This window comes from Canis lupus, chromosome 2, assembly GCF_011100685.1.
Source record: "Canis lupus familiaris isolate Mischka breed German Shepherd chromosome 2, alternate assembly UU_Cfam_GSD_1.0, whole genome shotgun sequence".
NCBI lineage: Eukaryota > Metazoa > Chordata > Mammalia > Carnivora > Canidae > Canis > Canis lupus.
This window is the reverse complement of record NC_049223.1, coordinates 18,082,090-18,099,130: the sequence shown is the minus strand read 5'-3', so window position 1 is coordinate 18,099,130 and position 17,041 is coordinate 18,082,090. Positions and strand designations below refer to the sequence as shown.

At 35.5% G+C, this 17,041-nt stretch overlaps 1 protein-coding gene across 5 annotated transcripts in view; it reads left to right on the top strand.

Annotated features, from left to right (window-relative positions):
- The window catches only part of MRC1 (mannose receptor C-type 1), a 95,254-nt gene that overhangs the window by 34,598 nt on the left and 43,615 nt on the right, over window positions 1–17,041 (top strand). For all 5 annotated transcript variants that reach the window (XM_038529986.1, XM_038529985.1, XM_038529984.1 and 2 more), the window contains 3 exons: window positions 1,397–1,582; window positions 10,435–10,592; window positions 11,758–11,868. In XM_038529986.1, the coding sequence (XP_038385914.1) occupies window positions 1,397–1,582; window positions 10,435–10,592; window positions 11,758–11,868 (455 nt within the window). The remainder of the gene's footprint in view (window positions 1–1,396; window positions 1,583–10,434; window positions 10,593–11,757; window positions 11,869–17,041) is intronic.

Sequence of the window (17,041 nt, the reverse complement as noted above, 5' to 3'; positions counted from 1 at the left end):
TTTATCATAGCTGCTAGCAAATTTAAAACTATGTATGGAACTCTTGTTTGTGGCTTACATTGTATCTCTAATAGACAGTGTTGCTCTACAGGAACAAGTGATGTTTTGTGTCTGTCCCATGGAATGCCATTTCATTGATTGTTTTAAACATTTTTAAAGGTCATCTGCACATTTTGAAGTCCTCAGCATTTGCTGACATTATTTTTAGCTTCCTAGGTAGCAAAGTCAAAATATCCCACCAGAGGGCTCCAGAGCTATACTAACTTATTTATTTATTTATTTTGTAACGTGGCAATGTTGAACATCTAAATTGTATTGAGGGGCCAGAATTTTTAAGTATATGCATTTTTTCTATGACAATAACAGAGCGTTTGGTCATCATGAGTGACTGTTTACTTATATGACTGTGTAAACACAATCCTGTAACTTGAAGATACGGCAAACAGTCCTGGTCTCTCGGAATAATGGCTGTACAGCATTCATTAAATGAATAGCAAACATTTACTATATTGAGCATTTACTAAGGCAGCACATTTGAGAACATTCACTACCAAACAAATGTATAAATTAACATTCATTTGGTAATATAGTCCCTTTTTAAGCAAGGTCTATTGCGAAATTGCAGTTTGAAATAGTATCTGTGAAGAGAACTGATGAGCTGCTATATATCAAATATATTTTCTCAACCGACATTCATTACACCTGCCATGTACCAGGCCCCATGCCAATTCTGGGACATACAAGGATGGATAACTTGAGTTTCTGTCTTCAAACATCCTTCCTTTCCATTTCCCCAGCTCTTTACGATTAGTTCATTTTGCAATGCGAAATCAAGATTTATGAAATTTGACCATAACTCTTAGTAGCAATAATTAGGATGTTGGCCACTGTTACTCTTGATTTAAATAATAATTGTATGATATTTGTCATCTATAGTGACATTATCCCAAGTGTTTTCTAGTTCAGAAGAACACAGTGAAGATGAATAGCTTCATATTAGTATTGTTATTGACATTATTGAAATATTTTTACATATATGGATGCTTTAGTTCATGTGCTATGACTTGCCCAAGATCACACAACTTGTGGCACATTCAGGCTTGGCCTGAAAGACTTCTGAATCTAAAGCTCTGTGGTCACTACAGTATCATATGCCATCTCATTGAAACAAGCCAGAGCCAGTGGGTCAGTGTAGAGGCACCAGTGGCCGGCTTATGCTCTTGTGGTTTCTGTGGCTCATTGGTGGCGCTTCTGTCTCCACCTAGTTATCATTTGTGAGTATGTGTGCCAAAAAGGAAAAGTAAACATTACCTTTAAATGCTTAGAAAATTTTGTTATACTTTTAAAAACATCTTCCCTTTTAAATGTTTTCCAAACTCTTTTTTTTTTTCTCTAGAAAGTGATGTGCCTACTAACTGTCCAAGTCAGTGGTGGCCATACGCAGGTCACTGCTATAAGATTGATAGAAAAGAGAAGAAAATTCAAAGAGATGCCTTAACTGCATGTCGGAAGGAAGGTGGTGATCTAGCCAGTGTCCACAGCATCGAGGAATTTGACTTTATCATTTCCCAGCTCGGATATGGTGAGAAACCTTATAGCAGTAATATGCTTGGCTCTCCCCCACTCTCCACCCATCTCTTGGAAAATTTAATCATAAATGTTAAATTTAATTTAATAATTGAAGATTAATAGTGAGATTATTTGATAAATATAAATATTAATCATGCATAGTAGAAATTATTTAGAAATTTAAAGAATTTTTTTAAAAGATTTTATTTATTTGAGAGAGAGAGACAGAGAGAGAAAGAGAGTGCATGAGCAGAGGCAGGGGAAGAGGGAGAGAGAACCCCAAACAGCCTCCATGCTGAACAGGGAGCCCAACTCGGGGTTTGATTCCAGGACCCAAGATCATGACCTGATCTCAAATCAAGAGTTGGACACCCAACTTACTGTGCCACTCAGGCACCCAAAATTTTAAAAACTTTTATCAAGAAGATAATTTGACTTATTTTTCTTTTAATACATAATCAACTGACATATAGTTTTTAAAATATTATTTTTTCTATATAATCTGCATGCAGAACAGTCTACCTTAAATTTGTCATTAATATTTCATTTATTGGAAGTACTGGTGTGTACGTATTTTCTTTTTTGACACCCATAGTTTCTCTCACCAGAAATATCTCTAAATGAGCCATATTGTACTGTGGATTTTATTTTCTTTATTGACCTAGCTAGTACTGCTACAGTGTTGAGCAGTGAAAGAAACAGGATATTTTACTGGGGTGGTTAGGTGGTGGCCTAAACTTAAAGAAAGGTATGCCTCGATTTTAGGTATGTAATTTAAAGATTATACAGAGAATGTACTAAACAAAATACTGGAAGGTTTTCAAAAATTGATTCTATCAGAAAACAAAGAAAAATGAACTGGTAACACTTATCCCAAAGAGGAGGCAAGAGAGGAGGAACTGAATGCTAACTGACACTTGGGTACCTGCTGGTTCAGTGATGCTCATTTTGTGCTTCCCCCTCGAGCCTACTGACTAGCGACAGCTGTTCATTTCCAGCCAGCAAAACAAGAGGAAATGGATGGTGGCAATGGTGGGGGAGGCTTCCTGACACTTATTGCCTGAAAATTGATAGGAGTCAGGGGGAGTGAAGGAGGGCTTTTTCAGCAGTTGACAAAAGATGGGAATTAGCAGAGTAGTCACAGAGAACCTTTGCAAAGACCCCAAAACACCAGGGCTCCTAGCACCTGTGCCAAACGGAATTCTTTCCCCTCTGTCTACTTGACTCCATTTAATAGGCCCTGATAATAGCCTGCTGCAGCCTGTAAACAACTTCTTCATATTCTCTAATTACGCATTCTGGAGAATTCAGACTAGAAGATAATAATGTAATCAAGACTGATATGTCTGAATAATATCATAGTATCCAAGTCATGATACTTACAGCAGGTAATAAAGTTTGCAAATGAATCTGGAAAACAGATTAGTTAAGATACCACAGACCCAAAGTGCAAATCTTTCTCTACTTTATATAACATGATATAGTAAAAGAAGCAGCTTATGTTTATTACTGTAGTTATGTAGGGAAGTTGACTGACAAAGGTTGCTTTCATTTATTTTTTTATTGAAGTATAGCTGACATTTTATTAGTTTCAGATATCTAACATAATGATGCCACATTTGTATTCATTCCAAAGTGATCACCAGAATAAACCTATTTACCAATTTTGACTGTGGTCACCATGCTGTGCATTACATCTCCATAACTTTTTAATTTTATAGTTGGAAGTTCATATTTTTTGTAAAAAAAAGATTTTATTTATTTATTTGAGAGAGGGAGAGAGTATGAGTGAGAGGAGGGGCAGAGGGACAAGCCGGCTCCTTGCTGAGTGGGGGAGCCTAACACAGGGCTCGATCCCTGGACCTAGAGCTCATGACCTGGTCCTTAACTGACTGAGCCACCCAGGTGCTCCTGAAATTTGTACTAGACCCTCTCACCCACCTTCCCCCAACAACCGCCCACCATGATGTCTGGCCACCACAAATCCAGTCTCTGTATCTATGAGTTTTATTTTATTTATTCATTTGTTTTGCTTTTTTAGATTTCACATATAAGTGATATTAAAGGATATTTGTCTCTGATTTCATTTAGTATAATGCCTTCAAGCTCCATCCATCCATGTTGTTGTAAATGGAAAGATTTTAATCTTTTTTATGGTTTTGTAGTATTCCAGTGTGTGTGTGTGTGTATACACAATGGAATATATATATATATATATATAATTTTTTTTTACAATGGAATATATATATGAAATGTATTCTTCATTTATTCATCCATTGACAGACACTTAGGCTATTTCTATATCTTGGCTATTGTACATAATGCTGCAAGGAATATTCGAGGTGCATGTGTCTTTTTGAGTTAGTGTTTTCTTTGGGTAAATACCCAGAAGCGGAATCACTGTATCATATGGTAGACCTATTTTTAACTTGTTGAGGAACCTCAACATTGTTTTCTATAGTGGCTGCACCGATTTATACTCCGACCACAGCCCACAAAGTTTCCCTTTTCTCTCCATTATTGCCGACACTTGTTATTTCTTGTCCTTTTGATAATAGTCATCCTGACACACATTGGGTAATATCTCATTATGATTTTTAATTTGCACTTCCCTGATGGCTGGTGGTTTTGAGCATCTTTTCATGTATCTGTTTGCCATCTTTATGTACTGTTTGAAAAAATGTCAATTCACGTTATCTACCTATTTTTAAATCAGATTTTTTTTTGTTATTGAACTGTATGAATTCTTCATATAGTTTAGATATAAACCCTTAATGAACATTTGGTCTGCAAATATCTTCTTCCATTCAGTAGGTTGCCTTTTCATTTTGTTGATGCTTTCTTATGCTGAGCAGAAGCTTTTTAGTTTGATGTAGTCCCATTTGACTATTTTTACTTTTGTTGCCATTGCCTTTTGAGTCAGAGCTAAAAAATACTGCCAAAAACAATGTTAAGGAGCTTACTGCTTATGTTTTTTTTTTCTAGGAGTTTTATGGTTTCTGGGCTTATTTTTAAGTCTTTATTTTGAATGAATTTGTGTTTATGGTGTAAGATAGTGGTCCTGTTTCATTCTTTTGTAAGTGGCTTCCAGTTTTCCTAACATAATTTACTGAAGAGACTGTCCTTTCCTCAAAGTATATTCTTACCATCTTTGTTGTAAATTAATTGACCATATATACATTGGTTTATTTCCAGGCTCATTATTCTGTTCCATTGATGTGTGTCTGCTTTTATGCTGAAACCATGCTGTTTTGATTACTTTGGCTTTGTAATATTGTTTGAAATCTAGGAGTGTGATACCTCTACATTTGTTCTTTCTCAAGATTGCTTTTGCTGTTTGGGATCTTTTGTGGTTCCATACAGATTTTAAGTTCATTATATTTCTGTGAAAAACGACATTGATATTTTGATAGGGATTGCATTGAATCTATATATTACTTTGGGTAATAGGGACATTTTTATAATATTAATTCTCCAATCCATGAACATGGACTATCTTTATATTTATTTGTTTCTTCCTCAATTTCATTCATCAAGTTTTATAATTTTCAGTGTACAAGGCTTTTACCTTTTTGGTTAAATTATTCCTAGGTATTTTATTCTTTTTGATGCAATTGAAAATGGAATTGTTTTCTTAATTTCTCTTTCTTATAGTTCATTGTTAGCATATAAAAAGGCAACAAAGTTTTATGTATTAATTTGTATCCTGCAATTTTATTGAATTTGTTTATTAATTTTAACAATTTTTTTGGTGGCGTCTTTAGAGTTGTCTATGAAATCATGTCAGCTGCAAATAGTGATAATTTTACTTCTTCCTTTCTAATTTAGATACCTTTTATTTCTTATTCCTGCCTAATTGCTCTGGCTAGACTTCTAATATAATGTTGAGTAAAACTGGGGAAAATGGGCAGGCATCCTTTTCTTTTTCTTTTTTTTTAAATAAAGATTTTATTTATTTATGAGAGACACAGAGAAAGAGACAGAGACATAGGCAGAGGGAGAAACTAAAAAGGCAACAAAAAGACCAATGAAACTAAGAATTAGTTTTTTGAAAAGATAAACAAAACTGACAAACCTTTAGTTAGATTCAATCAGATAAAAAGAAAGGTGCAAATAAATAAAAATAGAAATGAAAGAGGAAAAATTACAGGCTCCCATGGGGAGCCTGATTAAGGACTTGATCCCAGGACTCCAGGATCATGACCTGAGCCAAAGGCAGATGCTCAACCGCTGAGGCTCCCAGATGCCCCTCTTTTTCTTGTTTTAAGGGAAAAGCCTTCAGCTTTTTATCATTGAGTACCTTAGTTGTGGGCACACCATATATGGTGTTATTATGTTAAGGTACATTCTATTTCCAATTGATTGAGAGATTTTATCATAAATAAATATTGATTTTTCAGTTGCTTTTTCTGCCTCTATTGGTATTATTTTTAAAATTAAATTAAAAATTTTTTTAGAGAGCAAGCATGAGTGGAGGGAGAGGCAGAAGGAAAGGGAGACAATCTTAGGCAGGTTCCACACCCAGCATGGAGCCCAATAGCTCAAAACACTGAGCCAAAGTCAATAGTTTAATGCTTAACTAATTGAGCCACCCAGATGCCTCAAGATGATAATACGATTTTCATTTTGTTAATGATGGTGTATTACATTGACTGACTTGCAGATACTGAACCATCCTCACATGCCTGAAATAAATCCCATTTGATCGTGGTATTTGCTCCTTTTAAGGCATTGTTGATTTCTGTTTGCTAACATTTTGTTGAGGATTTTGCTTCTGTGTTCATCAGGGATTCTTTTTTTTTTGTTTTTGTGATGCCTTTGATTTTGGTATCAAGGTAATACAGGTCTCATAAAATAAGTTTGAGAGTTTTCTTTCCTATTCAATTTTTTGGAAGAGTTGAGAAAAATAAGTTTTAAGTCTTCTTTGAATGTTTGGCAGAATTCACTGGTGAAGCCATCTGATCTTGGACTTCAGTTTGCTGTTTTTTTTTTTTTTCTTTTGATTACTGATTCAGTCTTTTTACTAGTAATTGGTCTGTTCAGATTTTCTATTTTCTATTTCTTCATGTCCAGTCTTAGAAGATTGTATATATCTAGGAATTATCCACTTCTTCTGAGTTGTCTAATTTGTAGGAATATAATTACTCACAGTAGTCTCTTATGATACTTTGTATTTCTTTGGTATCAGTTGTAATTTTTCCTCTTTCATTTCTATTTTTATTTATTTGCACCTTTCTTTTTATCTGATTGAATCTAACTAAAAGTTTGTCATTTTTGTTTATCTTTTCAAAGAACTAACTCTTAGTTTCATTGGTCTTTTGTTGCCTTTTTAGTTTCTCATTTATTTTTGTTCTGATCTTTATTATTTCCTTCCTTCTACTAACTTTGGACTTCATTTTTTTCTTCTTTTTCTGGTTCCTTTAGGTGTAGAGTTAGATCATTTATTTGAGATTTTTCTTTTTTCTTGAGGTAGGAACTTTGTATTGCTGTGAACTTCCTTCTTAGAATGTTTTTGCTGTATCCCATAGATTTTGGTATGTTTATTTACATTTCATTTGTCTGAGGGTATTTTTTTATATCTCCTTTGATCTTTTTACTACCTTATTGATTTTTCAGTAGCATTTTTTAAAATCTCAATTTATTCCTGATTTTTTCCTGTATCCTTTTTGTAGTTGATTTCTAGTTTTATACCATTGTGGTTGAAAAAATGCTTGATATGATTTCAGTATTCTTAAATTTATTGAGACTTATTTTGTGGCCTCACATGTGACCTATCTTTGAGCAGATTCCTGTGTACTTGAGAAGACTATATATTCAGCTGTTTGGGAATGGAATGTTCTGTATATGTAAATTATTTATTTCTATTTCTTTAAGTTTTTTCTGGAGTTTCATTTAAAAAAAACTTGGAACATATTCCTCTGTTTCTACAATTTGTTTAACTCTCTGTTGGATTCTGTGTGTCAGGAATCAGTTACCTCTCTGTCTTAAAGTGGTGGCCCTGTGTGGGTGATGATCCTTACCATCTAACTTTGCTTTAATCATTAGCTGTTTCTTGAATTGTCTCTCCAATGTTTCAGACTTACAGGGCCCAGAAACTGTCCCCCAACTCTGGCTACCAAAGCCCAGGACTCAAGGGGCATCCTTTGTGTGGGCTGTGCATTGAAGGGATGTAGGGAGGCAAAGTGCTGCTTGCTGTTTTTGGGAGGGGGCTGTAGTAGTGGAAGGAGGTGTGGGGCCCTCACCTACTGCCTCTGGCAGGGCTACAGCATCAGTGTGATGGAATGGCATTACCTGATTAGATTGATAGTACAAAAATAGCACCTATTAAGTCCCCACACTAGCAAAGTAGAGGAAGAATGTAAGAATGGTGCCTTTCTGCACTGTTTTCTCTGGAGAGATTTCCAACAGGCTTTTGCCACCCCCCCCCCCCCCCAGCAATTTTTAAGATTAGCAAATGAATCTCTTTTGAATATGGTCTAGGATCTTTTCAAACTGCTGCTTTTGCCTTGGGCTTTGGGTTGAGTGCCACTGCATGTGAGACCTCTGTTCTGACAACCCTATGGCTCTCTTGGATTTGAGCCCCATTGGTTTTCAAAACCAGATGTTTTAGGGTCTCATTTCTAGTACACATCCTGAGAGTTGGGGTGCCTGATGTGAGACACAAATTCCTTGCTCTTTAGGAAGGAGTTCCATATTTGTGAGACCCCTCCTGATGGTGGGTCACTACACCCTTGTGGGTTTTTGGCAGGACTAAGTCTCTGCTTCTCCTAGCCATCTCAACATGGCCTTTTTATCTTTTGTTGTAGAATAGTGGTTCAGCTAGCTGTCAGGTTCCTTTCAGAGGAATTGTTCCATAGGTAGCTATAGATTTGTTGTATCCGTTGGAGGAGTTGAGTTCAGGATCTTCATATGCTGCTGCTGTTTGGAGCTGCCTCTGGCAAAGGTTGTTCTACAATTCAGATTAGGAATTAATACTTTTTCACTGGGAAATCTTCCCTTCTTTATTGTTGATAGGCTGATTTATTTAAAACAGTAACAATAATATAGATAAAAACAAATAAAAGTAAAGGTAAACAAAATTATTGTTTCTAAATCAAAAGCCTAGAAAACTCTTTAAGTAGTTGAGACAATATCTCTTTTTAAAAATATTTTTATATTAATTGTGGAAACGCAATGGAGAAATTGACACTTGCCCACATAAGTTATGACTACATCAACTAAGACAGCTTCCCTAACTGATTCATAATAATTGGTCTAACAACTTTTTAAACTTGTGTATTGTGTATTTTTATAGAATCTAGATTGTGCTTAGGAATTATAAAAACTAGAGGGAGGTGCACAATTTAGTGAGAAAAAATGTTTATAGGGAACTCTTAATACTTTAATTGTGGGACTTGAGAGTTTACATTTTTATTAGTCTTCAACCTAAATCCTAGAAGGGCACATGAGGTCATTTTGAAGCTTATATTTTCTGCCCAAAAGATCATGATCTGCCAAATTAAGTGAAAGGAAAAGGGGATCATCCTGGCGATGTCATTCATGCTTCATGGTACTGGAAACATCTGCAGGGGCTGGCAATGGGCCAATAGAGACTTCTCCAAAAGCAAAGTTGAGTGACAACTTTTAGGAGGAAGAGATGAAACCATTTAGGGAAATTCCTATATGGTATGGCATTTTTCTCATTTTCTACTGCAACATCATGTTTGTAATCCTTTGGCGAGTAATTTTATTTTTACCATGTAAAGAACATAAGTCAGACATTCATAATGACATTTCCAGTAGTACAAACTAAATAGACATTGTCTATTCTTTCTTTTTTTTGAATTTGCAAATATATATGTTTCTAGCCATGAAAGTTTAGGCCTTAAATTTTATCCCATTTTAGTTAAAACATTTAGAATTTTTAGAATTCTAACTACAGATAAGATCATCAATGTTCTTCATAGAATAAAACAAAATGGTCACATCTTATATCTGTACCTGGTTGTTTTTGTTTTAACCTTTACTTGTTTGAATTTTTTCTGGTATTTTATAGTGAAAATGACTTCATATTCATTTATATTTATAGACTAATAAATAAGTCCCAAATGTCAGGAGAGACAGTTCAACCCCTCAGTTTATATATCTTCTCACTCCTATTATAGATATTGAGCTTTAATGGGAACACCCAGTATGTTCTTCAAAATAGCATAGTAATAAAATAGAAGTGGTTTTTTTTTTTTTTTTACATATTTTATTTATTTATTCATGAGAGATATACAGAGAGAGAGAGAGAGGCAGAGACATAGGCAGAGAGAGAAGCAACTTCCATGCAGGGAGCCCGACGTGGAACTTGATCCCGGGACTCCAGGATCATGCCCTGGGCTGAAGGCAGGCGCCAAACTGCTGAGCCACCCAGGCATCCCTAGAAGTGGTTTTTAATAGTACTTTAAAACATTCATGAGTTTAATAACAGTCGAATAGATTAATATATAAGGAAATTATCATATATCCAACACTGAGAGTGTGCAGTAGATATGGAAAGTTATTTATAACCAAAAAAGTAACTTCACAAAATAGGGAGTAATGATGGATCAACTTCAGCTTCATTTTAGCAACTGCCATGAGATATAAGTTATACTCACACAATAAAAGAATAAAGTTGCATTCATAATATAAAGAATACATTGTGTAAACTAATATTGACAACATAAAATGTAGTAGGCAACTCAGATTAACACTCAAGAGGATGCTCTTTTATCTGTTATAATATTAAGGGAATAGACCTCTGCTAATAAAACAGGGACCTTTCTTTCCTGATAAACTGATTTTTGGAAAGAAAAAATGTTATGTGTATGTTACTTTTCTGTTTTTCTTCCTGTTTAGAGGCAAATGATGAGTTATGGATTGGCTTAAATGACATCAAGATTCAAATGTATTTTGAGTGGAGTGATGGGACCCCTGTAACATTTACTAAATGGCTTCGTGGGGAACCAAGCCATGAAAACAACAGGCAGGAAGATTGTGTCGTCATGAAAGGCAAGGTAAGGCAACTGTATTTGCTGATACCTAGCAAAAGCCTGAGGGTATTTTCCCTCCTGCCTCACTCACTCATATAATCATTTAGATTGTTTCTAGTCTAGGTGATCTATCTACATTTCAGTTGTTTAGCAAGGTCAAATTTTTAAGGGGACAAAAAAAGCAAGAGACAGAAGCATTCAGTTCAAGGGTGAAATTAACCAATAACCCATATTCATATTGTTCCTGTGCTGGGTTCTAAATGGCAATATATAGAGCTTGACTGGTCAAATGAGAGCTTGGTTCTATTTCTGACTGGTTGCTCTGAGTAGATTTGACTGGTCAAATGAGACCTTGGTTCTATTTCTTACTGGTTGCTCTGAGTAGATGTACTTAAGTACATCCACATACCACAGTCTGCAGTCTGTACTTGGAGAGCTACATTTGTTCTTTTAGGTTACATGGAGATGTATGAGAAGATTGCTTCCATGTCCTTAAATATGACTTTAGTGACTAAAGAATATCATCAAATTATCTTTTGCTAATGGATGATGAACATGGTGGCAAGATGCTGGGTTTTGATGCATGGCTTATTTTTCTCATTTATAAGATAGGCATAATAATTGTACCCAACTTAATGATGGGCAAAGGATTAAATGGGTTGATGCATAGAACAAGCACAGTGACTGGCCCAAACCTACTGTTCAGTAAGTATTAGAGGCTATTTCATCATTGGGGTTGTTTTCATTGTGATTAATTGAAAGCTAAAGAAAAGAGTAGGTGTTAACTATTGAAAGGATAGGAAGAAGTGGGTCCTAGGAAGAGGAAACCACTTGAAACCACTTGAAAGCAGCTGATAGAAGAGGCTGTGTATAGACCTTCTTTTGACACCATCACTTAAGAACTTACAAGCTTTTCTTAGTTTCTCTTTAGATCCCTCTACTCTACAGTGGCATGGACAGCCAAAATAGAAAAACACATTGGGGCTGCAATCTCTTTTCACATCTTTGCAGCCAGAATCAAATTTGCTATTCACTTATTAAACGTCAATTTACCTTTCCTTTCAGAGATACCATTTTTCTCTTAAGAACCTTTTTATTTATTTTTTTTCCTGAGGCCTGATTGTAAGGAAACAGCCTCAGAGCCAAACAACTGATAATCATTCATTGTTTTTCTCTTTGCTTTCTGCAGGATGGGTACTGGGCAGATCGAGCCTGCGAGAGACCTCTTGACTACATCTGTAAGATGAAATCTCAAACCCAGCCCACAGGAACAGTGAAAGCAGAAACAGGCTGCCAGAAAGTGAGTATAGAACATGCACAATAACTTCAGAGTAGAAAATATTATGTGATGCCTTGGCTTTATTTTTTGGCTGTGAAAGTGCTTTATTATTGTTTAGGTAGCCAGCCATGTGTTCTAACTGTTTAACCATCCAATGGGTTATCATTAGTGTTTGGTATCATTGTTCTCCCCAAAAGCATCTTTGGGTGTCTTCTACAGGTAATACGGGTGCATGTGGTCAGTAGCAGCTTAAAGAACATCATGGCAATTCTCCTGCTCCAAATGGGGGAATGAGAACAGAAAATAAAACCACACTTCTATGGAGCCTGGTGAGGGCAATGAGACTATAGTGAGTTATAGTCATGGAAGAAGGGTCATTGAGGCATTGGTAGTCAGTGATCCTATGGTTTGTAGAAACATTTCCCATAGATAACCGCAAGTTTTGGATAGCAAACTGTCCTGTCATTTTCTCCATTTATAATATTTCTGAGGGTGCTGCTTCTGATAGGGATTCTTCCCGTAGATCCCTGCAGTGGGAAGCAGGGGATCAGATTAGCTGGTAATAGCCGGTTATAAAGCCATGCCAAGTTATTATGCTTTGTCCCCACTTGTATGTCAGCTAATACTACCTCTCTGCAGCTCTTATAATTCTTTGAGGTTGAAGTAAATGATCTCTGTGAAACAATTTCTAAAAGCATCCAGAAACTACAAAATACAGGGTGTATGGTTATCATTTTCCTTTTTGTCTTCCCCTTTTTTACCTTTGTCTTGTCTTCCCCTTTTTTACCTTTCTCACTTCTCTTGGATAAAAATAAAGTAGAAACTAATTTTCTTTCCAAGCATGTCATGTTGTGATCAGATCATCTTATAAACAAACACCAGAAGGCTGAGAGTTCATGAAACATAATTTAGAACTGTCCAAATAAATCATAAAGAAACATTGAGCAGAAACAGAAAATCAGAGCTAGTTCACGATATCTCTGTGATAATCAAAATCCCCCCTTTAATTATTATGCTCTGGGAATTCAGCCCAGGGAAGCCATGACTTTATTAGAGTGACAGAAGCAAGGCTAGAACTCTGGTCTCCCAACCCTATGTCTCTACACTGAGATTACTGGTTTCACTACCAGTGTACTTACATATTCTTTGTCTAATCATAGGGATGGATATACAGGATTGTGTATATTGTTGTAATTTTCTATAAATAATAAAAAATCCTTAGATGTTATTACTTCTGTACAATGGATCAAAGTCTGTATACATGTAACAGTTTCTATGTATAATAAAAGTTATATGTATAGTCTAGTAATTGTCATATCTACAATGTCTGATAAAATCCAATTTAATCATTAAGGTGGTAATAAGAAAAATAAGAAAATATCCACAACTGTTTGCTGAGTACAGTTAATTATCTTAAAGGATAAATATTATGTTCCTAGTTAGACAGAAGAGGAAAGTGAAGCTCAGAGACATTAAATAATTTGACCAGATTAAAAATACCTGTGATAGGTAGCTTCCTTAGAGAGCTGAGAAGACTGGAACAACAACAATAACAGCAAAAAATCCACTCACTAGCAAAGGAAGATAAGATTTTTTAAAAATTAATTTATTTATTTTCTAATCTGTGCCTGGGCACTTCATGGTGTGGGGATCTTTGTGAGAATTCAAAACCGCAGATGTGTTCTACAGATCTGGGATCAGTTTTCAATTCATTGCTACCTTTGTGAGACATCCGGGGCAAAGTGGTCCTGAGTCTCTGATATTTCAGGATATCTGACAGATACAAATGTTAAGCCATTTTATGCAGACGTTCCCTCTGCCAGGCTGACAAGGAATCTTACAGATGAGTATGAAATCTGAAATTATATCAGGAACTTTAAATGGTGGGATTAATGGATGTGACATTCAAATGAATGTGTTTTTGAATTCTTACAGAAATGAGAGATGAACTTGGAACCGTGGACCAATCAACCAAATTTTCTTGTCTAGTGCTTTCATTATGATTCACTTCCAAATATTTTTGATTTCCATTAAGATTTCTTTGATCCTTGAATTATTTAGAAGTGTTTATGTGTGTGTTGATATTGATGGCAGTTTGGTGGTAGGGATGGGAATTTTGGTTTTTAGTTTCTAAATAATTAGAAACTGTTGATTTTAATTTCACTGCATTGTGATCATATAAAGGTTTGGTTATTACTTGTTGAGACTTTATGATCTAATTCATAGTTTTTGTACATATTCAGTGTATTTGAACAGGATGATCTTTGATTGTTGGCTTCAGGGGTCTATAGATATTGACTAGATAAAAAGCTAATTTATATTATTCAGATGTTCTATATTCCTAATATTTTGTCTGTTCGACAAAATATTCTCCTTGCAATTCTGTCAGTTTTTGTTTTATATACTTTAGTCTATGTTGTATCTTCCTGATACATCCATCCTTTAATTATGCAATTACTTTCCCTATTTATAATGCTCTTTTAACCGTAAAATCAATTTTAAATAATATTAATATGCCCACAGAAGCTATCTTTTGTTTGGTATTTTCTTAGAATCTCTTTTTTCCAACTAGTTCTTTTTAATCGTTCTATGTCATGGAATGGCTCTTGTAAATATGTATCTGCATTTTAATTTTTTAAAATCTAATTGGAGGAACTCTGGCTTTTTCCTGGCAAACATGAGTTTAGATTTTTTTTTTTTTTTTTTTGCATACTCATGTATTTGTTTCTAGCATCTTATTTTGGCTTTATTTTGTTTACCATTCTGTTTTCTTTCCTTTCTGGTGCGTCCTTTCTTACATTCCACTGGTTCTATGGAATGTTTTTATCACCTTTTCCTTCTCTACACGTATGGGAATCATATTCCACTTCTAATTTTTTTTAATGGTTAACCTTCTGTTTTTAACACACATTTCTGACTTGAAGTTAAGCAGCATCTCTCTCAGCTTCCTGAACAAAATGAAGTTTATTATTCCACGTAAACATAAAATTTTTTTTAACTTGGAATTAATGTTACACTCCCAAGGAACTGTAAAAGAGAGTACAGAAAATTCCCCTGTGCCATCTACTCTGCTCCCTCCAGTGAGAACCCCTTATGTAATTAGAGTACAGGATCACAGCTAGGTAACTGACAGGGATTCAATATGTTAACTAAACTATACATCTTGTTAATTTCTCATTCTTTAACCTCCCACCTGCAATTAGTTATCTTTGCTATTCCTACAAGCATTTAGACCTGGATTCACTAAGGCATCTATTGGTTTCTTTGATCAGTGTAGACTTTTAGCCCACTTCCTCCTGATTTAAACTCCTTCTTGCCAAAGTAAATCTTTCAGTGATTTTTTTTCACCAATGATATGGGAGTAGAAAACTCTCTGTCTTTATCTGAAAATGTTTTGATCCATCTTCATCTTACATAATAACTAAATGCTAGGTTGACAGTAGTTTTCATAGAGTGCTGCGTATATATCATTTCATTTTCTCCTGGCCTTTATTTTTTTTTTATTTTTATTTTTTTATTTATTTATGATAGTCACAGAGAGAGAGAGAGAGAGAGAGGCAGAGACACAGGCAGAGGGAGAAAGAAGCAGGCTCCATGCACCGGGAGCCCAATGTGGGATTCGATCCCGGGTCTCCAGGATCGCGCCCTGGGCCAAAGGCAGGCGCCAAACCGCTGCGCCACCCAGGGATCCCCTCTCCTGGCCTTTATTTTTGCCATTGGAATTCCTGTTATTTGACTAATTCTTCTTTTTTTAAAGTGGGAACTCTGTATCTTCTCTCTGATTTTAAGATCTCCTCATTGTCTTTGTCATTATGCAGGCTTTTAGTACAATATGTTGAAATTTGGATTTATTTTCTTCTGTTTGGTACTCCATGTGCTTCTTCATTTTTGGAATTTGTCTCTTTCTTTTAATTCTTGAAAGTCATCAGTCATTAATTTTATTCGGTGATTCAGAAACTTTTCTTGGGTTGATTTTGAAACTTCTCATTGTATTATTTTGTTTTCTCTTCATGCTTTTAAAATCTCTTTTCATTTGTTCATCTCTCTGATGCATTCATTTGATTGACTAAGCCACATTTTCTATATTTAATCTGGTCATTGTGTTTCTAACTTTATATTTTTTCTTTTCTAGAAATTCTATTTTTTGTGTGTTCAGATACTTGTGTTCTTTGTTCATAGCATTTTGATCTTTCATTATTGGTTCTGCTTCTTTTTGCCTTCTTTTGTTAAATCATCAGAAACATGCTTATTTTTATATTCTTTCCAAATTGTTTTATTATGTTACATTGCTGACTTTCCCTTAAAATGAGCCTCACATGATTGATAAATTTCAACTGTGATTAGTTCCCATCTCATCTCCACCCTACACCTCAAATGTCATAGTCATACATGACCTGTATTGCAGAAATATTTCAGTTGTGTTCTGCATTTTACTTACCTGAGTACCGAGGAATTTCTCCTTTTGTAAACCAAGATTTATTTTATGACTTGGCTGTGGATTCTAATACAACGTGAACAATGTCAAGTTGGGGACCAGCACCCATCTCTGACACATAATCACTATTTATTTTTAACTGAAGAATTATTTTTCCTGTACCTAGAAGCCCAAGCAGATGACAAGAATCTGCCACTGCCTGGTTCTGTGAATATAGTTTTCTCACTCTACTTTCCTGGAGGGGCTCCCCTTAGTGGGTATCATCTTTTTAAAAAAAAATCATTTATTTGAGAGAGAGAGGAAGAGAGCGCTCAAGTGGGTGGGGGGAGGGGCAGAGGGAGAGAGAATTCTCAAAAAGACTCCCCACTGAGTGCAGAACCCAACAGGGAGCTTGATCCCAGGGCCCTGAGATCATGGCTTGAGCTGAAATTAGGAGTCAGCCACTTATCTGAGCCACCCAGGCACCCCAGTCAGTATGATCTTTATGTAAGGACTTCAGTTCCATTTCCCTGCCTCAGGTGGTCTGATAGCCAAATACCCTCATTTATACGGACATTTAGTACCCCTACCCTGAGACCCTAGGACCCTAGTCTAGGTCTAGTACATGACAGGACAACTACAGTCTCAGCTTGAGCATTTCCCATTCTACCATTTTAGTTTTCTATATGTTTTTGGTTCCTGAAGGTTTCCTCAGGCATGGGTTTTTTTTATTGTTATGTTTTTATTTAGCATTTCTGTGTGTTTGAAGTATGGGAGAAG